The sequence below is a fragment of the Vanellus vanellus genome (assembly GCF_965231255.1).
Source record: "Vanellus vanellus genome assembly, contig: HAP1_SCAFFOLD_102, whole genome shotgun sequence".
Taxonomy (NCBI): Eukaryota; Metazoa; Chordata; class Aves; order Charadriiformes; family Charadriidae; genus Vanellus; species Vanellus vanellus.
This window is the reverse complement of record NW_028127184.1, coordinates 546,961-569,468: the sequence shown is the minus strand read 5'-3', so window position 1 is coordinate 569,468 and position 22,508 is coordinate 546,961. Positions and strand designations below refer to the sequence as shown.

At 52.4% G+C, this 22,508-nt stretch overlaps 1 protein-coding gene across 1 annotated transcript in view; it reads right to left on the bottom strand.

Annotated features, from left to right (window-relative positions):
- The window catches only part of LOC309685435 (electroneutral sodium bicarbonate exchanger 1-like), a gene marked incomplete at both ends in the record, with an annotated part of 102,580 nt that overhangs the window by 4,837 nt on the left and 75,235 nt on the right, over positions 1–22,508 (bottom strand). The window contains 16 exons of the mRNA XM_082501205.1: positions 161–274; positions 987–1,148; positions 2,031–2,136; positions 2,239–2,484; positions 3,369–3,502; positions 3,637–3,811; positions 4,299–4,390; positions 4,555–4,701; positions 5,139–5,226; positions 5,600–5,757; positions 5,888–5,976; positions 6,140–6,328; positions 7,280–7,440; positions 7,632–7,767; positions 8,171–8,305; positions 9,015–9,096. Coding sequence (XP_082357331.1) covers positions 161–274; positions 987–1,148; positions 2,031–2,136; positions 2,239–2,484; positions 3,369–3,502; positions 3,637–3,811; positions 4,299–4,390; positions 4,555–4,701; positions 5,139–5,226; positions 5,600–5,757; positions 5,888–5,976; positions 6,140–6,328; positions 7,280–7,440; positions 7,632–7,767; positions 8,171–8,305; positions 9,015–9,096 — 2,214 coding nt within the window. The remainder of the gene's footprint in view (positions 1–160; positions 275–986; positions 1,149–2,030; positions 2,137–2,238; positions 2,485–3,368; positions 3,503–3,636; positions 3,812–4,298; positions 4,391–4,554; positions 4,702–5,138; positions 5,227–5,599; positions 5,758–5,887; positions 5,977–6,139; positions 6,329–7,279; positions 7,441–7,631; positions 7,768–8,170; positions 8,306–9,014; positions 9,097–22,508) is intronic.

Genomic DNA, 22,508 nt, shown 5'->3' with positions numbered 1-22,508 from the left:
GGGCTGGCGTCTTCTTTCCAGAAGGAAACGATGCATTCGGAGGTGGAAGAGGAGATAGTAACACCACCAGCATCCCCAGACTCAGCCCTGTCCTGTCCCAGCATCACCTTGTGGCATCCCCAAGGGCTGAAAGTGGCTCCACACCAAAACACCCCATTACCTTGAACATGTGGGGGACGTGGAGCTTCGGCGACGGGATCCCAACCAGGAAGTCAATGAGCACCATGACGACGATGGTGAGGAAGACACCAAAGTCACTTACTGCGGACCGTACCTGGGGCAAGAAAGCAGAGCTGAAAGGGACAGCACAAACGGGGCCATACCGTGAGATGGAAAAGTTAAAGACGTCAACAGCATTAAGGCTGGTTAACAAATTCCCACCACTCTGAGAAGATGCAGCCAAATCCCTCGGTTAGATACTGTTGCTGTGTTTGTACCTGCGAGATCTGGTGTCAGGCAACAAAAAAAGTTTAATTAGGTGGAAAAGGGTGGTTTAAATTCAAACCTTAAAAAAAAGCCAATAAATATTAAAAAATAAGGAAACAGATGTCTGCCACTACAGCTGCACTCACAGCTACAATGGGAATAAAGCACTGAGGCATCATTTGCTCCTCAAAAGGAAGAAACAGTGTCTTTTGTGTCTTTTTCTATGGCAGTTCCTCATTTGAATCAACTTTCCATTTGAGCATATAAGGCACAGAAGGTGAAAAAAAAACACAAACAAAAAAACAACAAACAACCAACTTTGGAAGACCTGATTTCCCACTGCCTGGGCAAAAAACCGCTCCGGGGCAGGTCGCGAGGCAGGTGGGAAACACTACGATCGTTTTGCACTCCTGGAAATGAGTGAGGGACATCCAAGTTTGGCCTTCAAGGTCAACATTTCCCAGTTTGACCAAGCGGTGGCAAACACTGCTTAGTGCTCCGGGAAAGCCATTTTGGGAAATGAGTGTGGAGACTGCTGCTGGCCACCGTCTTCTACCTACTCTGGTCGGGAAGTAGCGGCTGGTTTTAAACTTCTTCAATAAGCCCGACAGGACAAAGGTGGAGAAGAAGAGGATGCAGCACCAGAAGAGGACATCGGGCGTGTAGGGGCCATCGTGTCCACAGGCAGGTCCACGAAACTCTCCATGCAAATACCGACATTCCTGGGGAAACAGCATCAGGACACAAAGGTAGTGCACATGCGGCAAGGAAACCTCGGATAACTAGGGGGTTTGAAGGATCTTGCTCCAAGATCCGTGACCTCGGGACTAATGCAGCTAGCGGAGATTTATATTTAACGATCAACAGCAGCTGAATAAGTGACACATGGAACTACACAGACAGCGGAGAGAGGAGATGTGATGGGACACTGTACCACAGACCCATGGCACATCCTCCGCTTGAACGGCAGGTAACCGTGGCTGAAGAAGACACCAGAGGGGAAGGAAACACTGGAAACTCTTGGGGAGAGTGAAAGAGGGAATGGGGAAGGAGGGCTAAGACAACAGTGACAGGAAAGGAGAAGAGACAAATTGTCCCTTCCCAGGGGCGGGCTCACAGGACACGGCCAAGGGGGGTGAAGATGTCCATAAGAGCGTCCCACCCTGTGCCTGAGCTCTGCTTCCAGCAACAACGGCCCAAGGGGCTGCTCAGACATGCAAGTTTATGCACGTACCTTCAGACAGCGCTGAGTAAGAAAGCAAGGCCTGGAGTTACTAGGAACCAATTAAGGAAGCTAATTACAGCCTTCAAGCATGAACTTAAGTCCTCCAACTTCTCCAATAACCAAAGCACCCCACTGAACCTTGCTCCCAGACAGAACCGCTGTTCTGAGGATAACAGTTATTGCCCACCATGTCGGGGATGAGGTGGACTCTCCTTCCCAGGCCCAAGGGGGTTAAACACACTGAAGTAATGACTTTTCAGAGCAGCACTGGCACAGTTGGAAGCCCATCATCACCTGAAGGGCTCTGAGCTTTGCACCAGGCCAGTGCCCCTGGACCCCGCGGCCGCGGCACGAGGAAGCAGTGACTCGGGGCACTTACAGTCACTGTGAGGTTCTCCCAGGTGATGCCAGACACATTGATCTTGTTGCTCTCCCAGAACTGCAGGGTTTCGTTGCTGGGATGGGTCGGTGCCTCACACTTACAGCTGGGAGGAGAGAAGCCAAGACAGGGGTGAGGGGAAGGCGATGGAGGTGCAGCCCTGAGCTCCTGCCAAGGGGCAGCGGCACTTTAGGAGGAAGAAACCCACTAGGAGATGGTGAGGAAGTCCAGCTTGCTGTGCGTGTGCACAGGGTAGGTCTCTCGCAGGTGACTCAGCTTCTCCAGAGCCTCATAGATGAAGATGATGCAGATGAGGGAGGCGAAGGCTTCTTCGGTGAAGCGGGTGATGTAGCACACCAAAGAGCTAGCATCAGTGGCCACCAGCACTATGCAGAAGAAGGCGGTCCACAGACCAATGCATGCCCGGAGAGAGAGATAAGAGAGCGCGTAGTCCCTGGGAAAGCAAAAGAAAACGCAGGGTGGAGAGGGCAGCAAGAGGCTCCGAGCCGTGCCTTCCTTCGGGGAAAGTCGGCAGCAATTCAGGAGCGTGTCAAGGCTGCGGATGGTAAATGCAGTTTCCGGTCCTACTACAGACAGCCTCGGGGCTGCGGCACAGGGTGTGGGCCCGCAGGAGGAGAGGCTAATTAATCCTTATTTAACAATGACCTTGTGTTAATGCCTCGGAGGCTAATTGAGGTCAGGTCCCTGTTGTGGAAGGTGGTGTTCTCCCACATCAACCCATTGCCCTAACAGCGAAACCGGCTGGGTTTGCACCCAGTTACCTGCTGCCAGCAAGTTGGGGCTTCATAATAAATTTAATTGCAATAAGGGGGTTAATCTCCCATCACAGTTGCCACAACAAAAAGACTGTCATGGAAAATATCCATTTCGCCTGAAAAGCTCCTGCTTTCTCAAAAATCATCAAAACATTGGACCAGAAAACTCTTTGGATATGTGGGTAAAATATATTTCCACTTCCAGCAAAAATCATACAAAAAAGTGCCCGAGTTTGTACTGAGAGGAAAGCAAATCTTCCCTCATTCCCAAACCAGAGTCATTTGTCTCATCTTCCCTGTGCAGCCCATCTCGGGCATCCACATCCTTGTGGTTTCTCCTCCTCCTGCTCTTTCACTTTAACCCTAAAAAACCCGAACCACCCATCCATCCTTCAGAGACTGAGGGCTCCTGCACCGTCACATACTAAAGCAGCAGCGCGTGATGTCTGTGACACAGAAGACAACTTCAATCTACCAACTACCACTAAGAAAAACATCTTTTCTCCATCCCTGCCTTCTTCCGAAGGTGCTCGCAGCACCTGGCCGCAGCAGCCAGCCTTACTTGCAGAATTTGTAGAGGATCTTCTCGAACACGAGGACGGGGCCGGTGCTGCCGAGGATGGTGAGAGGTTGGCCAGCAAAGAGGGAATACACCACGCCGGTCATGGATGCGCCCAGCAGCGACTCCATGGCACTCTGTCCGGGGAAGAGAGGCAGCAGCGAGTAATTAAATCATTAGGGGGAAAAAAACAAGTGCAAATTCACTGCAGCAAGGACTTTTGCATGAGTGTTGTCCTCCCCCGTGCCACCCAACAGAGAGAGGTGCTCACTATGTGGCCGTTGGTCGCCTCCCCCAGCAGTCCCCCGAAGGTGATGATGGGGGACATGCAGGCACAGTAGAGGAACAGGAAGGACGCCAGACACTGCAGGCTCAGACCATCCCGAAAGTCACTCCAGAACCAGGGGGCTTTTCGCTTCACATCCCGGATCAAACCGCCAAAGAGCCTGGAGGAAGGAAAAAAAAAACCAAACCATTTTCGTGGAAGACAGCGTTAAGTTTTCTTGGCTGAGGAAGGACAATCACAAGCACAGAGTAACTTCTGTTGCTAAAAAGAAGTCTCCTTCTCCCATTTTAGCCCCAGTAGAAACTGAGGCATACAAAAAACCCCTCCAACAAAAACAAAAGGAGACCAAACCTGAGAGCCCACCCCCTCTTATTGCAACAGTCCCTCACTTTGAGAAGCAGCAGAGCTCTACCTGGAGGTACTTACACATCTGCTTCCACCCCAAAGCAAGAAAACCTCTGTGCAACCACACTGCAGCTGAGCCCAGCTGCCCAAATCTCCCACCCACCCAGCCCAGGGGACCAAGCTGGGAACCTGGAGCCCCTTCACTGACCCAGTTAACCCCAAAACTCTGCTAGAAGGGAGGTGCGCACTCAGATTTTAGGGGCAAACAGAAAAACACCCCACCAAACTATTTCAGTTCACACCTTCCTGTCCGCTCCAGTTCAGGACCGCTGTGCTTCTCCGGCTTGCTGTGAGAAGCGCTGTCATCGAGAGCTTCTGGCACCTTCCTTTTTTCCTGTTAAAATGGAAATAAGATAAAGATATGTCTTTGCAGCCACTGGCTTGTTTTGCTTTTTGGGCTGGGTACGTGACCTGTGAATTTGGGCCCCTGAGCAGCACCCCCAGCCGTGCTGCCCTCCTGCCCATCCCCCTCGTGCCTTCTTCTGCCGCAGCACCCACCTGCGAAGGGACGTTTTTCGGGGGCTCAATTCGGATGGAGGGATCCCACTCTCCTGGTGGCAAAACCATGACCTGATCCAGAAACTCATCGATGCCAGCCACCAGGTCAGCCTGGTTCTTGGCTTTATAGGCAACATCGTGGAAAACCTGCCGTAGGAGACAACCTGGTGAGAGCATGACCCATCTCGGATGTCCTAACCAGTGCAATAAGCTCTTGGCTAAATGCAAGGTCATTTCCCCCAAATCGCCTGTTGGAAGTGGCAGGAAATATTCCCCCAAAGGAAAAATCTGTGCATCACAGTATTTGTAACCATCTCCACCAGGCTCCCGTCCCCCATGGCACACCACAGCCTTCTGCTTCAAGAGGAGAAGTTTCACTGGCCCTGGCAATGCCACCACTGGGGACAGCGTGCTGGGGACCCTGGGGAGAAGGATGAGGCGCGGGCTGCAGCCCAGGTGGGATTTTAGCCTCCTGCAGGCAGCTAACAGGGACAACAAACCCTCTTCCTCACTACTACAGAGACAGGAAGAGGTGAAGAAAGCCCCAAAAAAATGACCCGGAGATATCTCTTATCTCGTCACACCTCATCCGTCATGATAGTAGCCATGGACCTGCCGATCTCGTGGTACTGATGGGCTTTTCCTCCTGGTCCAAGCAAAACAAACAGGAACCTAGGCAAGAAAACCAAAATGAGAGAGAAGAACATGGCCTCACTCAAAGGGCGCCCAAGGAAATCCCTGGGAGCTCCCACCCCAGAGCGTGGCTCCAGGGGGGACGTGTAGGCTCACTGACTCAGGTGATGAATTTGAAACGCATCAAAACCAAACGCAAATTTGAGTTTTGGGCAAACTTTCATTAAAATTGGCCAATGGGTTTAAAAGCTCCAGCAGGGAAGGGAGAAATGAAAGCACGGAGATGTGGCTGGGAGAAACCTGCTTGCTCCCACTGGCCGTGTTCCCCTGGGACGCCCAACTGATGCATGAATTTGGTGTTTTGTTGTGGTGGTTTTTTTTTAAATAAAAACTTTGCGCTTCTCATTCAGACCTCGTTGGGATGGGAACTTCCGTCATGCCCGAGAGGAGGACAGCTGGGGTCAGGCGGACAAATGCCACGATGGGCTGGCGAAGGAAATCCAGCTCTCCTACAAGCACGTTGCACGCTTCAGCCCCGGTGGGAATTTTCTTCATGAAGCGCAGCTCCGCCTGGGCACGACAAGGGATTTTCAGCCATTACCCCAAAAGCAAAGCCCACAGCACTCTGCAGAACACTCTGCAGCCAAGTTTGCAAGAGCAAATCTGGCCTAAAAGCGTAAGAAAGCTACGAGTGTCTCACCTTGCTTAGATCCACTGCATTGGTGTCACGGTTCACCCCATTTTTAGCTTCTGCAGTGGTGGGAGATGGATGAGGAGTGAGTGAGTGGGCTGGGAGGAGAAAGACACTCAGAAAGAAAAGCAAGGAGCAATCGGGACACTTCTCCTTTGCCGGGAGAAGTCTAATGGGGCCAAAGCCCTGCAGAAACCTTCACCTGGTGCCAAAGCCTGGCAGAAACCCTCACCGGGTACCAAACCCTGCAGGAACCCTCACCTGGCTTGTCGAGGGGATGCACATCTAACTGCTTCTTGCTCGTGTCAGCAAATGAGCAGACGATGGAGAGAAGGTTGTTTCTTTTCTTCTCGTTCTGATGGTGATGCTTCTTCAAAAGCACTTCTCGAACTTTTGCCCGCATGCGCTCATCAAACTCCGTGGACTGCTCTTGCTGGCCCAGGATCATATCTGGAGATGGCAACGGGAAACGAAGCTGTCAGAGCAGAAAGTCCCCAAGCCCCGACCCCTCAAGCCCCCGGCGAAGGCTGCGCCACGCAGGATACCCTAACGCGGGCTCAGCCTTGCTTAGCAAGACGTTTTAATGCAGTTCAGCCTTTGCAGCGAAAGGAAGAATTCTCTTTTGCTAAAAGCCATCATCAAAGTGCTTATTCATCACTCCGCTCAGATAATTATTCCCCATCCTAGATAATGCCATTTTTTTTCCTGATCTGGCGTTTCTAGACAGACTCTCTAGACTCGACACATTTCAACAAATTATAAGCAATCTGTAGCGCAGACTTTCCCAGAGTTTCCTTTGCCCATCCACTGCAATTTGCCAAACACAGGGAGAAACGTGCTAAGAACGGCTCCGACTTCTCCAGCTCTTGCAAGGGCTGAATGGAGACCTGCCAGTCAAAGATAATTTCTCCAAAGCCGCTTTTTCAATTAACTTCAATTATCTTCCCCACAGAAATATGCTGCTTGGTCACCTGCCAGATAAACTCTGCCTTTAAAGCTCTTAAATCCTGGATGTTAAGGCAATAGGAAAAAAAAACAAAACAAAGAACGGGAGGAAACAGCTTGTAGTAAGTAGCTTATTTAAGGAGGTTCAGCTCTTACGCAGACTCCGTGTTTCTGAGAGCAGCCTGCCAAGCCCTGACACTCCTTTCTGGCCGGAGAATATTCTCTAATCGCCTCTCTGACCCCACAAATTGCTTTCAAAAGGCTCCCATACTGGGAGAAAAAGCTGATGTGACTGTTGTACACCCAGTCTACATCCAAAAAGCAACCCACGATTTAAAAACACAGCGGAGGTTCTGGAAAAGGATGTGCCATTGGGGCAGGGTTTGATACGGGAGTGAAGGGCACCGCGGCAAATTGAGCTCGGCCGTTCCCGGCGGGACGCAGTGCGCTCAGTACCTGCGATCTCTTCGATGCTGTTGGCACAAACGTCCAGCAGCACTGTCCCGTTCATGATGCAGCTCCGCAGCTCAAAGAGGCTGTGCAAGGACAGCGTGGCCACGTAGGGCTTGCTCCAGCGCTCGCCGCCATCTTCCACGTCCTCCTCAAACTTCAGCCACCTGCGGACATCGGACACGATCAGCCCCGTTGCAAGAAAACAGCCTCAGCTCTGCAACCCCTATGGTGCAGCAACGGGGCGGCAAGAGGAGAAGGCTCCACGCATCGGCACCTGCAGCTGCAAAAGCTTCGCGTCCCGGAGAGCGGAAGGCAGAGCCCACAGCTGCCACCACAGCCGGCGGCAGGGATTTACCTTGCCGTTTCCTTCCACTCCGCATCTTCACCCTCCTTCAGGAAGATCTCATCCAGCTCAGTGAACAAGTGGTGGGGAACATGCTGCTCGTTCTCCTCGGTGCTGAGGATGAACTGCACCCGCTGGGATGGGGTGTCTGGGGGCAGAAGATAAATCCCGTTACCACACCTGCATTCGACCCGTCACGCTCACACGCAAAGTGGCCATCGATCAGCACCAGTTCAGCCCTAAATATTGGGCTGGCCCCTCTCCCCCGGGTCTGGCCGGGCTTGCACAGAGCCACGGAGAAGGAGAAGCATCTGTTCCACCTCTGCATAAGGACGGGCCACTTTCCTTCCCCACGTTTCCATTTTTAATGGCAGGATCCCTCTAAGGAAGACCAGCCTCAATCCATTATGCCTTCAACTGCCTCCCAAATAATGCCACTTTCCCTCAGAAGAACAGCAAACCACACAAATCAGCCACACGGACCTGCTTGCAGAGGACCCCGGCACCCACGCAGCCCCGAGAAGGCTCGTGAACACTGCGGCGGGACTTACAGTGGTAGCCCTGCTCCACTGGGGCACAGTCCTTCTCCCGTTCCTTCTTCCGATGCTTCTGGCGGTGGGGTCGGTGGTGCCGGTGGCTTTGCCTCACCAGCGGCATCCGCACGCCCACGGACAGGGTGCGGTGGCCTGCGAAAAAAGCAGTGTTCGCATCACTCTCGATATTGCGGAGATGGTTGACGCCGCTGCCACGATTAAACCAGCGCATCCATCCCAGGAGGAAACACCAACTTCTCTTCATTTTAGTTTCACTGCATCCCTGAATGTCAGAGACATCCTTTTTTCCAAGCCTGTTTTACTCTAACTTTGCAACAACAGAGCAACAACAAGCGATGGCTCCGGGTCACCTAAAAGTGCCCTGAAAATATCAACCCTTGTCTAAAATTCCAGCTTTGGCTGGACAACACTCAGACCTGCTCATTAAGCAGCGACAGAAGGTAATTATTTTTAAAATCTTTGTATGGCACAAGGCAACAAGAGGAGATCCAATCAGTCCTGTGATAATGAAGTCTGGAACAAAAAAAAAAGAAAATCACAGCCCTGTGTCTGCAGCCATCAAATTATTCTCCTGACCTCTCCAAGCCAAGAGCAGCCTCTGAGAAAACAAGCTGGGAACTACCAAGCTCTGTGGCCAACGCTCACACCGCAGATGCCATGGGGGCTTTTTCCCCTCTGTCTAAAAGCCATAATATTAAAACAATGTGAAAATAACTGTGCTTGTTTATTTAGAAGCACGCCACGTTTCGCTGCAGGTGATGCATACGCTGAGCACAGGACGCGGCAGGGACTTAGCGCGACGGAAAAACGCGTGGGGCTGGTGGCACCTCTCCCGACTCACCTTCCAGCTCCTCCTTCTCATAGTGAATAGTGACAGCGGTGCTCGTTCTTCCCTGGTCAATCACCGCCTCCTCGTCGTGTCTCTGTTTAGTGAGGAGAAGAAGATACAAGTTGGGACCAGGTGAGGAGAGCTCCCTTACGTCCTCCCAGTCATCACCCATCCCTGCGGCCACGTGAGCCCAAGAGCATCACACCTCTGCGTGTCTCCTCCTCCAGGCACAGCCCTAAAAACACGGACTTGGAGGTTTTTATTCCCATACCCAAATAAAACCACCTGTAATGTCACCTGTATTGTATATACCGTGAGTCTGGAAGGATTTACTAAAAGGGGAGACAGTTGAGTGTTTCAAACCAAAGCCAAACCTCCTGCTTCGTTCTTGTGGTTCCTTTCGAAAAATTAAAATTAAAAAAGGGATTTCCAAACTGGGGGTGGAGTGGGGTGGGGGAACCCAACTCCACACTTTTGAGCACAGCCAGTTTCATTCTCCAAAAGTGATACCTGCAGGACTCACTAGATGGCACTTGGCCACAAGACATGGCCACCATCAACCTCCAAAGGCCCTCAAGAATCTGCAAGGGTGAAGCTTCGACTTCAGCCCAACCAGGCTCGGGCTTCTCTTGCTGCAAGCCTGCTTTCCACACAAAACTGCGTTTTTCTCCTCAAAAGAAAAGCCAAAGACTAACAGCTAATGCCCTCCTTGGCTGAAATACCACTGCCAGCGCTGCACAAAGAGCATCTGTGCCTTAAAAGCTGAAGGAGAATTACAGGCGTTCTCTTCTCCCCTTGCCCCTGGGCTGGGGAAGGGCATCACCGGGATCACCACGCTCAAAGAAATAAAAACCCAACCACGTCTCACACTCGAGTCGCAACTGCAACTTTGAAAGGGCCTCCAGGAAACCCTTCTCTTTAGAGAAGAGCAAAACACCAGAAATCTGCTTTTTATCCCCCAAATCCCTGCTTCGACTGAATGGCATCATCTGCTGCCGCGCAGCAGCGACACTCGGGAAGCTCACACCTCCCGCTCACCAGTTAATTTAATGAGCAAAAGGAACAAACATTCCCATCTGGGAATGAGTTTTTTCTGGCCCCCGAGTACTAATTTCAAAGCCGACTTGCTGCGACCTCCCCACCACCTCCCGGCACTCGCCCGCGTCACCCGGCAGCCGGATTATGACGCGCCTGTGGCTTTCCCGTCCTCTCTCCCACGCCGATCTCCACCACCCTCCGTCCCTTCTTAGCAATGCGTCTACTCCCCTCCAGATTTACCGGAAAAAAACCTCAAAAACCCAAACCCCATCCTCAGAAAAGGCACGGGACAAAAGGGGCTTAATCAAATCGCTTTAAATGGCAATTTTAGTAAAATCATTACTTAAGTAAAACACCAATTTGAATTAAATCGCAATTTAAGTAAAATCGCCACCGAAATAAAACCCCAATTTGAATTAAATCACTGTTTAAATTAAATCGCAACTTAGATACAATCACAATTGAAATAAAATCGCAATTTAAATACAATAGCGAGCTTGAGTGTGTTACAGGGGTGTCAGAGTGGGAATAAATGGAGCGATTTGGGCATCACAGCTCCCCAAATCCCCCCCGAGCAACATGGGGAAAGTCTGCTTCTCTCTCAGAAACCATTTTGGCTCCGTGCTCCCACCCACGATGCTAAACCTGCCCCCGGCAGAGCACAAAGCATCGTCCCCCCGCATCCTTCCCTGCTCTGGCGACATGCCACTGGGATTTTGGGAAGTCTCCCCCCCTTTTTGGGGGATGCGCAGACCCTCGGCACAGCCCTCCCACCTGTAACTCTTCCAGAAGTGTCATTTTGGGACCCTTGTCCTGCTTCATCCTCAAGTCGGTCACCGGTTTTGGGGGATAACTGAGCCTCCAGATCAATCAGAGGACCAAACCCTCCGACTGCAGACCAGTGACTCCCAGTCTGCACCATCTCCAGCACATAAACAGCGACCGTTGCTGGGATCGGAATGTTCAGGGTGACCCCGGCAGTTATTTAAAGCTATACACCCCAATACTGATCCCGCTTGGAAAACTTAGCGGATGGGGAGAAACCTGCTCTGTTTTGAGGAAAAACTCTCCAGAATAGAGAAAAGGGGTGGAAACGCTGCATCTCGGCAGGGCAAAAGGTGTTACACAGTGTTTGGGTGTATTTGAAAGCCCAAACTGCCAAAAGACCACGTGAGGCACAAACCGTTGGGGAAATGCCCGTTATGGGGCAGCCCTGATCTTCATCAACATTTCCTGCATCAAATCAGGGTGTTTCAGGGAGGTCTCCCTTCGGCACAGCCTCCGTCCCTTCGCGGCTTCCATAAACCCTCGTTAGCCAGACCAAGTCCTACGCCGTACGGAAATGGCCAGGGAAGCCCCATGTTTTACTCTCCTCGCTTCCGCCAGCTATCTCCAGCCCTACTTTATGTTCCGAGCGGAGCTAATCCCTCATTTCCAGCCTACAGATTCATTTGCTGTCATGAACTTCCTCCCCGGCGCTGCTCAGCACAAAGGTTGACAGCCCCGGCTCGCCCTGAAAGGTGACATGGGATGTAAAATAACACAGCGAAGGAGGGTGACAATGAGGTCTAATCCGTTAAAATCCCATCGGGATCCAAGCTCAGATCTCTGCTGCTTTTTTATTATTTAGTATTAAAGCTTCAGGCGCAAATACAGGAGAAAGAAGCCAAGCGGGTCCGTGGCAAGACACTCCGAGAATCCCATCGCCCTTCCCCAGTTGTTGCAGCAGAAATCGCGGCAAACCTCGCACAGAGATGCCACTGAAGGAACCGGTGCCACTCAAAACCCTCTTTTTCCCGATTAAGCCACTCAAATGGACTCAGAAAGGTTATTTCATTGAGGAAATCGCTGGAGGATTTAAGGATTTAATAAGTCTATGGGATCTGTGGACGCGTGGGCTTGGGATGGGATGGAGCAGGATGGAGAGATGCCTCCAGAAAGCAAATTATCCCATCCCAGGATGGGTACCAGCACTTGCAGACACTTCGCCTTCCCTCTTTGTCCTTCTCCGCTGCTGCCAGGCGCCTGGAAAACATCAAATCATCGAAACTGGGCTGGGAAAGGGGATGGCAAGCTCACTTTTGACTTTCGGAGCAGAGAGTGTTGTTCCCTCTCAAGAAAACTTCTCCAAATTATTATTTTGCTGCAGGGTTTTTTTTGTCCCAGCAGGAGAGAGAGGGACTTTTGACTGTCCTGCCTCAGTTTACCTGTCTCAGTGCAACTCCTCCAGTTAGAAAGAAAAATCTTTCCCTGGGGAAGCTTTGGTGTAATTGAGGATGAGGAAAAGCACAAAGCAGAGGTTCAGGTCCGGCTTTGAGTCCTCCCGGTGCCAGGGGAGGCCAAAAGCATCGCACGAGCAGGCAAACTTCCCATCTCAGCCCCCTCATTCCGTCACTCGCAAGCTGGACTGGCCACCAGCAGCAGGAGGGAGGATTGATGTAATTAATCTCGCGCAAAGTGTAATTAATAACACTGATCCCAGTGTTATAAGGGGATGAGGGGCCAAACTGGGGGAGCTGCTCTAGTGGTGGAGCAGGAGACCCCCCTCCTCGCCCCTCTCCATCTCCATCCTACCCAGACGAAGCCACCGGTCCTGTGGCTCCCTCCTTTGCTATCGTGGGGGTCAGCACCATCCCCTGCAGGGACCCCTCTGGCTCCTGAGCCAGGATTTGGGCTGTGACGGGGACTGGACCTGGGAGAGGACACATCTCCAGAGCCCCAAAGTGGGGCTGTGAGGGGGGGACACACGCAGGTCACAGCTGAGCATCACCAGGACGTGACCGTCTTCCCTTGCTGGCAGAGACGCAAATTCCTCTCAGTCTTTCCCGTGAGCTGTAATTTCAGGGCAGATTAATTAATTCCCCACCTCTCGTTTGCCCCCGAGAGCACCTCCTGCAGCTGGGTCCCATGGGTGCAGCGGGGGGGCGGACAGGCCCTCCCCCGGGCCAAGGAGATGCAGAAAGAGGGGGGGACCACCCAGCCACCTCCTGCCTGCACCCCAACACCGGGCGCATCCGTGCAAGCGCCCGGTGGGACAATAGCTGAGGTGACCGGGTGGCATGGGGCTCTGTGGGGACAGTGGCCTTTGTCCCCCTGCTCTGAAGGGCCACAGCATCACCAGGGGGTCACATCGAGATGCGGAGGAGGGGGGGTCTGGTGGGGAGACCCCCAACAGGCATTGCCCAGGTGCCTTCCTCCCCTCCTCACATCCCTCCCGCACCCAACTTGGGTACCCCTCGCCTCCCCCTTTGAGCCCCCACCCCTCTGCCTTGCAGATGCCTTGCTGATGCCTTACACCCCCTTTCAGCGGCCTGCTGTCCCCCCTCCTTGCACACCCCCAGCACCCTATTTTAGACACCTACCACCCTCCTTACCCCCTCCAACCTTGCAGATGCCCTTCACTCCCCTTTCCATGGCCCTCACAGCCCCTTGCAGATGCTTTGCCTCCCCCATTCACCCCCACCCCCTGCTCCCAACGTGTTTCCCCCCAGCCATGAGAAATGCCGCAGTGAGCAGCCATGGAGCATTCTCCAGCCACACCGTCGGCATGGCCCGCCCGGGGGTACCAGGCATCGCCCTCCCTGCCCTGGTGCCGCTGCCCCCCACCTGACAGCTGAGGATCCCATCGGCCCGTTGCTGCTGGTGGGCATGGCGGGGCTGGGGGGGAGATAATTGCTTGATAACGATACTCTTAAGACATCCAAACAAAACACAAACAAAAATCACTATGATCACAAAAATGAGTAGGTTTCACAATAGGCTTTGCAGCTGTCAGCTCAGGGCAAACTCAAAGCCATGCAAGATTTTGTTCAACCATCCGACTTCTATTGCCTCTCGTAGATTTCTGCCATCCAAGTAGAAAACAAATTAATTTTTCTTATTTTCTCTTTTGACTGATTCCCTGTCCAATCAATACACCAAGGAGGAGATCGCGTGTAATGCCATTCTCCGTGTTCTGCCGTCTTCCAAACTGAAGGGAACTGCATTCGAGAAAGTGCTCGAAAGCCCAGCAGTTATCGCCTCTGTTTTGGACCCGCGCTTCAAGGAGATGCAGTTTCTCAGCCCCAGCCTGAGAAGCGAGTTGCACCAGCCAGTGAGAACCACGCTGTTGTGGGTTTGCAACCACCAGTCCCCATCTGCCACCCAGTTTGGGGTGCCAAACTCAGATTCCAAAGCCACGGGCGCAGATGCCGGCAGCCAGCTGCCTGCTCGCAAGGACCCATGCGCCAGCGCCCCGTCTCAGAGTAGCTACGACATCCTTCTGGGGTAGGACCCGATGGAGAGCATGCCCGAGATTCACCAGCAACTGGAAAACTACATCCTGGAGCCCCTCTGCAAGCACAGCACCAGCTGGTGGAAGAAGAACGAGCATCGCTTCCCGGCCGTGGGGCGGCTGAGCCGGCAGTACCTCGCCATCCCCGCCACCGCCCTCCTGCCAGACCAGGCCTTCGCTGCCGGGGAAAGCGCCCTGAAGCATCGGTGCACTGTCCTGGTGCCGGAGAATCTGGTCCAAATTCTGTTCTTGTATCCGCCATTCTGATTTTTTAGAATCAATGTGAAACAGCAACAAGACTTGGAACAGGAACTGGCACGTGGAGCCCTTCCCTGGGTCAGTGGGGGGTTAAATCGACCCGCGGGGTTTTGGACACCACAGTTAGATAGGGTGCCGGGTATTTTTCCCAAACTCCCGCCTTTTTGGCATCGCTTGGGCAGCACCGGCAGTGAGGAGCAGGCTTAGGGAAGAGGTGTGAACACGCCGATGCCTCTTCTGACTTTTAGGGTAGTTTTTTTATAAATACAAGTGATGGGAAACAAAAGGAGAATGTTCGTACCCGCTCTGCAAAGCGGGCGCTTCGGGGAAAGAAGTTTACCATGGCCCAGACCTGAAGATCAATACTTTAAAGAGAAAACAGAACCAAAATACGGATTTGCTTCAACCGGGCGGGAATATTCAGCCACACAAAAAAAAAACCAAACCAAAACAAAAACAAAAAAAAAAAAACAAACAAAAAACCAAAGCCATGAAAATCAGGTGGCCTGGCAACGAAAAGTAAACCTTTTCTCCCTCCCGGTACACCGCCAGCAGAGACCAGCCCCCTTCTTTAGATGTCATTCCCTGAACTAACCCAACCACCATTGTCACTGCCAAATGCTGCGTTATTTGTGCAAACAAACACCGATGGGCGCTACAGCGCAGCACGAAAGGCCAACGCCGACTCTGGCAAATAACCAAGAGGCCTCGCAGACATCCAATGCCTTCACCCGCCCCAATCCTGCTGCCGGCTTTGTCATGGCAGTGCCACTGCGCTCTCCAGTGGGAAAACCAACCCGGGAACAGCACTGTGTGGCGCAGGCCCAGGTTCTCCTTTGCCTCGCACCACCAACCGCACAGAATGGGTTTTGACGGCTTCGATTATTTCTGGCTCAAACCCAGCAAGAGCAGCCCCAGGACTTGAACGTTCAACAGCTCAATTTAATAAATTGAGGAGAACACATAAAAAAAAAACCTTACTCCTCTCAGAAGAACAACAAACCTTACTCCTATCAGAACAACACTAAAGCCTAAAACTAAGAGCTAAAAGATGCCTAACTAAGACCGAAAATCTACACGTCACTATCACCTAAGGGGGAAACACTATTAAATACAATACCTTATTCTCTGCTGTTCTTATCTTCTGGGTCTTTCTGGAGCGGGGGTGACCTCGTGGTGGTGGACCCTCCGCAGAGCTCAGGCGCTGCTGGAGGCGAGAGATGGTGGGTGGGGTTTACTTAGTGGTGGAAAGGGACCTGGTTGCTGGGCTGCACCGGCAGTTGCCCAGTTGCCAACGGGAGGAGGTCACCCTCTGGGCTTCTGCCGGCTTCGCCGCCCTTTGAAGACGTCCCCAGGGCCTTCCGATCCTCCCGTGGGCGATGGTATTTCACATGCGCGTTCCTCCCGTTGACTGTCCCAAACACCCTGGAAGGGAAAAAACAAACGGGGATTTTTAACTCCTTTTCTAAGAAAAAAAAATTTGTTAGACGACGTTTCATTACTTCTAATTTTGTGAGTTTCTTGTGCGTTTTGCTGCGTGGTGCCACACAGTCTCTGCCGGTACCCCCGGCTGGGTGGGACCTCGTTGGTTAAACACGGCAGATCATTGGGGATTAAAATAGGAGAATTAACATCACGATGGATCAAAATCGGGTCGGACTGAAACTCGAGTGGCTCTGCGTGGCACGAGCAATGTCGCTTGGCACGAGCGACTGCAGCGCGGGAGCCCTCGGGCCGCAAACCGCAAGAAGGAACTTCAGTGGAACCTTTTTCTCAGCCAAACAAAGGAGAAACGCTGGGATTCTCGCCCAAGGAGATGAACCACCCCAGGCCTGTAATGGGAGGAAAGGGCCTTCAAAGAGAGAGAGAGAAACCGTTGTGGCTGCAGTCAGCGGGAGACGGAGGAGCCCCGAGTGCAGGGGAGACGGGAGGAGGATGGAACTGAGCAGGAACAATCCCGACAGGTTCGTTGCTCCAACAGGCGCAGAGGAAAAGCGGCTATTAAACAAATGGTGGTGACAACACGTGCCCATGTGCGGCATGGGACAGGTGCCCCAACACCTCAGGGAAGAGACCGTGAGGCGTTCAAAGGCACAGGAAAACACAGCGGTTTCAGCTAAAAGTCCAACAAAAGCAGCAGGTGGCGGCGGGACAGTGGGAATCCTCCAGCTGCCCTTAGTTCTGCTGCCCCCCAGCCATCTCGGAGAGTTTCCATCTGTTTGAGCCCAAAGCAGTGAGTTTCAAGAAGAAAAAGCGAGCAGCTCACCTTCCACACTGCCCGCAGGGAAACCCAGCTGCATCGCCTGCGCCTCCAGCCCCGCGCGGAGCGTCCCCGGGATGGCGGGAGGGACTGCCTGTGCCACGGGGCGTCTTTTCGCTGCTCTTCTGCTTCTTGGTGGGCCCAAGCCGGCGCCTCTTCTTTGGGCTGCAACCAGCCTGTAAACCAGACAGCTTGTGCTCATTTCTCCTGCTCCTCAGCAAGGGGGACAGCTAAAGCGAAAAACTGGCTGGAAACATCCCCAAACGGCCCAGGCAGTGAGGGGTTTATTTGTGTGCTGGGTGGAACGCGTTCTATCAGCCCCAGCCTGCCCCGCTGAGCTCCTCCAAACGCTAAAACAGCCAAAACAATGCTGAAATTCGACGGGGAGGATGGGGTGCAAAGACAGATGGTGAAAGCAAAACCATATTATTTCTACTGTCCTCAGCAGAACAGTAGAATTACAGAGAACTGAAGGGACATGCTTACCCAGTGGCTGCCATCAAAAAAACCCCTAAATAATATGTATTTCTGTGAGCCACATTTCTGCTTCCTGGCAAGGAACATTTTGGCAAGACCCACACAGAGGCGGATCACCGGCAGTTCCTGTGACGGAGCACTGGGACGTCATGAAACATCCCCGAAAATCATCAGAAGCAAGTTTAATGCGAAGGGGATCGTTTCCCAGAGCCCGAGACAATGCGTCCATGGGGCATCTCGCACCCACCCCCGGCAGTTCTCTTACCTTCTCTTCAGCCGCCTCCACCTCATCCGTGCCTCGCTGGAGCCTTTTGGCTGTCTGTCCTGGTCGGGTGGCGCCAAACCTGATGTGTTTTTTCCAGGTGTAGTAATATTCCACACACTGGGCCACGGTCTTCGTCTGAATCTGTCAGGAAAAAAACAGAAGCGATCGATGAGGGAAATACTGCAGGAAAACACTGAAGGCACAGACCCACAACAAATCTATCCAGTGCTCTTTGTCTGTCCCCCCCTCTGTCTGCAGTCCCCACAGCACAATGCACAGGTGAGATCAGGCCGAAAACGAGCCCCCTTCTTCTGAAAGGGCCGTAAAGAAGCCTTGGGAGGGCAGAACTGTACGTTATACGCCGATGGTCAGCGGAATGTGTCATTATTCTTTTAATATTTCCCATATTTTGTACCGGAGAGATTCAATTTCTTTGGTAATTACACATTAGGAAAATTATGTTTCGTACCGGTGTCTTTTTAGCATGAAGCTGCATCCCAAGGACAGGATTCCGACACGCCGTTCAAAAGATGACTTTTCTGGGTTAAAACTCCCCTCCACACTAACAACCCGCAACCCGCCTTGGTCTAACGGCTTTACCTTCTTCTGGATCAGGTGGAAATTCTTCTTATGCACATAAAAAGCCTCTTTAAACAACTGCTCCTCCAGGGGCGTCCAAGTGTCTGAGCCTGGGAAGAAACAGCCACGTGCAAATGATTAGACCACTCGCAGCCTACCTGAAATCCGCACAAGTTATTCATCACACATCCACATCTCTCCTCCTGTGGAAAGTGATTAGCCAATGCCGCAGGGAGTTCGTTAGCACGAGCAGTTATGGCTGCCAGCAGAGCTGCCGTGAAGCCGGCATGCAAAAGGAGGAGCGTACAGCAGCGTGGGGCATCACTGTACAGGACAGTAGTGGGCTGGAACACAGGGACAAGGCACTCCCCATGCCAAAAGACCCCCGGAACAGATTAAAACAACTATTTTCCCTGCCCCGAAGAACATGAACCGTTGCTCGCACGTTTTTAAAAATCACTTCTTTCAATCAGAACAAAGGGAACGGCAGTACCCGCTCGCATTCCTGGAGAAGCAACAAGCTCTGCTTCCACTTTACCTGCGTAATGATAATCAGCCAGGGGATGGGATTCAGGTCGCTGGGGTGCCCCAGACTGCAACATCTCCAGACCCTCCTGCAGGAGTTCAGAGAACAAGACTTAGATTCCCCCTCAGGAGGGACCTTAACTCTTCAGCCCACTGTAGGAAGACGGTGCTCAGTCGATGCTCAGCAACAGCGCGTCGGGGTCACCTCCGCCCACGGCAGTCGATGGGAATATTTCCTCAATCCACACTGATGTGTTTTAAGAAACCAGAACCCGCGCAGATCTCCGGGGACCAAGCTGTGGCACCCCAACGGCCACTGCTCGCTGCTGGAGTCCTTCTGGGTTCGTCCCCGCTGCAGGCAGAGCTGCCTGCAGGAGTAGGAGGACTTCTATTCTCCAAATTGTCAGAATTGACAAGAGACAGAACAAGCTCTTATTGATACACAGGGTCTGTCATCCCACAAGACCTTAATGCAGACGGCGGCCAACAGGCAGCACGCAAGAACTCTGCCCCTTTAGCAAAGGGATTCGAGCCTGCGGAACAGAAAACTCAGGAGCGACTCCCAGCTCACCCCAGTAATTAAGTCTGTCCTACTCCAGCAGGAATTCGAAAATAGCTGCTTCTTACCAGGGCTTCATGCAGGCGGTGCAAGGCGTGCTCCAGGTTGCCTCTTCCCCCCGGCACCACATTGGAGCAGGCGAAATTGAGCAGATTTGTCACTAGAAATGCAACAAAAACCAACAGAAAGTCAGTTCCCATCAAGAAAGAGGAAAAGGTACGATACAAGGCCGAGGGCAAACAGAGCACACAGACTGGAGACCCAGAAAAGCCACTGCAAAAAAGGCAGGTTATCCACTATCGCTCTCTCTCCCTTCAGAGCAGCTTTGGGACCAGAAGCTCCAGAGACAGATCTCCCCTCTACCGAGGTCGCTGCAGTTGAGGTGGGACAGCTACAAACACCCCTGACCGTCTCTCCCAGAGGACGCGACTGAGAGTGCCACCAGTTATCTGTTCACTGTCCCATCAGATCTGAGCACCCTCGGGTGCTACCAGCCACGAAGGCAGTCAAGGAAAGGAGGGAGAGGGTCCCAACGGACAAACAGCTGCTGTGAAAACGTGCAGTTTTCGACCCTTAGTATCTCGGGGGGGAACTGACAAGAAAAGCGTTAAGAGAAACCTCTGTCCTTTGTTTCCAGGTTCGTTGCGATGTCTCCCCAGGGCTTCCACACTAGCGACGCTCCCTCCTCCTCCTCTTCCAACCGGGATCTGTCCTGCAGGTCTGGGATCTCGGCCTGAAAGTCGCTGCCAATGTTGACATGACTGAAATTGTTAAGGCAGAGGAGGTGAGAAAGCAGAGCTGGGAACAGCACGATAGCACGCACCCGCTTCGAAGGAGGGGACATGTCAGGTATGGCAGTTATTTCCCAGCACAGCATCACCAACTGCCCTCTGACAACTCCCACAGCCCCTTCTCGCCACCAACAGCATTACCGTTCCACCACGTGAGCCCTTTTGCGCCCCATCGGGCAAGAAAATTGCCGCTTCCTTCCTCAAAAGCCTGAGCAAACTCGCAAAGTTCACTCTGAGACCGACAGCCAGCAGCAGAAGAGCTGCAACGGTGGGCCAAGACCACCGTCGGAATGTTGTGTAGAAGGCGGGAGGCCGGCAACCAGCATCATGAGGTCAGCCTGAGTGGCAAGCCCAGCCTGGGCTAGCACTGGCCATTTCTGGCCAGCACAGGGGTATACTCCAGCCAAAAATAACCCTCCATGACCCTCCGCAGTGCTGTGGGGCAGTGGGAGAAGTGGCCGATCCACAGGGAGAAGGTCAACGGCAACAGCGACGGCTGGCAGAGCCCCGGCGCCGAACCAACCACGCACCCGCTCCTCAGCCCCCTTTCCCCAGGGTTTGCAGTTATTCTGACCGCTGGGCTGGAACTCATGGCCCAATGCGGATTTTAGAGTTGACCTTCATCGGCCTAAACACAAAGTCCCCGGCCATTCTGCCCAAAAGATATATGAAAAAACCCGCTCACGGTAAAAATCATCAAGACCATCCTTTAGCCTTCCTCGCCACCCTCATCATTGCACCACTCCCCATTCTCCCAGAACTTCCCTCTTTTCGGGGAAATCTCTCACTGGACACGGAAGGTGTGGAGATGGACCCTCCGGATCTCCTGGCACAGCTGCCCCTCACCTGGGTCACAGTCGGCCCCACAGGGATTGAGCCGTTTCGGGCTTTTTCCAAGCCAAAGCCAGGAGCGGAGCAAAAGCCCGGTGGGCTGTTTCCATCCCCTCTGACACAAAAGCAATCCCAAAGGAGAAAGGCACATCCTTTTTCACTTTTCCAGACTTTCTTTGCAAGGCAGGAGTCTTTTAACAATATAGTTTAATCACAGTCAACGTTAGATCTGCACTCGCATTCCCTCCGTAGAGCTCACTGCCTGTCTAGCTGGAAAATCTCTGCCGCTCAATTAGCCGCAAAAGATGGGAACTGGAGAAAAATCCCCAGCGGGACATCAATCCCTGGCATTATCAGGATACAGCCTGAAATAAGAGAGGTGGTTAAGATCCCTTCTCCTTCCAGCGACTACGTGAATTGCACCCATTGACAAATATGTACAAATATTTGTTTCAAAGTTACAGACGTCACTTTTTAATTGCGACACCAAAAAGGAATGACCTGCATTAAAAGTTCCAGGAGCGTTTTCTTCCCATACCGTGCTGGAATTTCTGAAAAATCCTGTTTCCTGCACAGAAAATCGCATCATTTGTGGATAACAAATGGCAAACTCAGCGTTTGGGGAAGGTGAGCTCCAAAGTGCTGAGGATCCATCTCTCCATTCACAGGAGGAAGATAGCAAAGGCAGTCAAAGCTTCCCAGCACAGCATCCTTACTGCCTGCCTGTTCCTATAGCCCAGGAGATCCTCGGAGCCTTCCCACAGGGAAAGGGAGGAGGGGGCTGACCACTAAGGCCGGCTGGACTGGGTAACGATTGTCACCATATTCATTTCTTGCCAAAGAACAATAAAATTCATCCATCTAACAATATAGCAGGTCCCTTCCCTGCCATGGTTCCAGCGCTGGAGGAAAGGTGCCTCTCCCGAGGCTGCATTGGGATGGCAGTGCTGCACAGAAGGACAGAGATTTTTAAATCTCTTTTTTTCCTTCCAGGGAAAAACTTGCTTTCTCATTCAGTAAAGGACAAGCTCCCCAGGCCGGGCAGGAAGGCGGCACAGCCACAATTTACTTACAGAGAAAGGACCAGAGGGGTGTGCGGTCCCTGTGCCCAAGGAAAGCGGCCATTGCCAAAGCAGAGGGAAGGACGTGTCTCATCTTCAGCAGAGAGAACCGAGTCACAGACTCACTCTAAAAGAAAAAAGCATTAACCACAAAATTAGCTAATGGCTTCCCAAACCTAAACTCAGGGCCTGTCTCTGTGGTTATAATGCAGTAACGGTCTTAACAGGCAGGCAGCTCACCAGGAATGAGATGGAGAGTGACCCCCATATTCCCCTGGAAACCCTTCGATGAGGCAAATCCCTGAACGCCCTCCCAGATTGTCGGTTCTTTACCTCCACGAGGAACTTGTGGCCTTTTATTGTCATATTGGGTGACCAGAACAAGCCCTGCCATTCCTTATTCCAGCCTTAACAGCCTTCAGCGTTTCACTCCGGTCACCTCCCTGTCCCACTTCCGTCCCTGCACAGTTTTTAAGACGGCAACTGAGAAATTAGGTCTTGTGGTTCCCATTGAAACACCCATTAATTCATACAACCAAGAGCTAGGCAAATGAAAAGGCGATGTTAAACCTCAGCCCCCCCCAGGGAA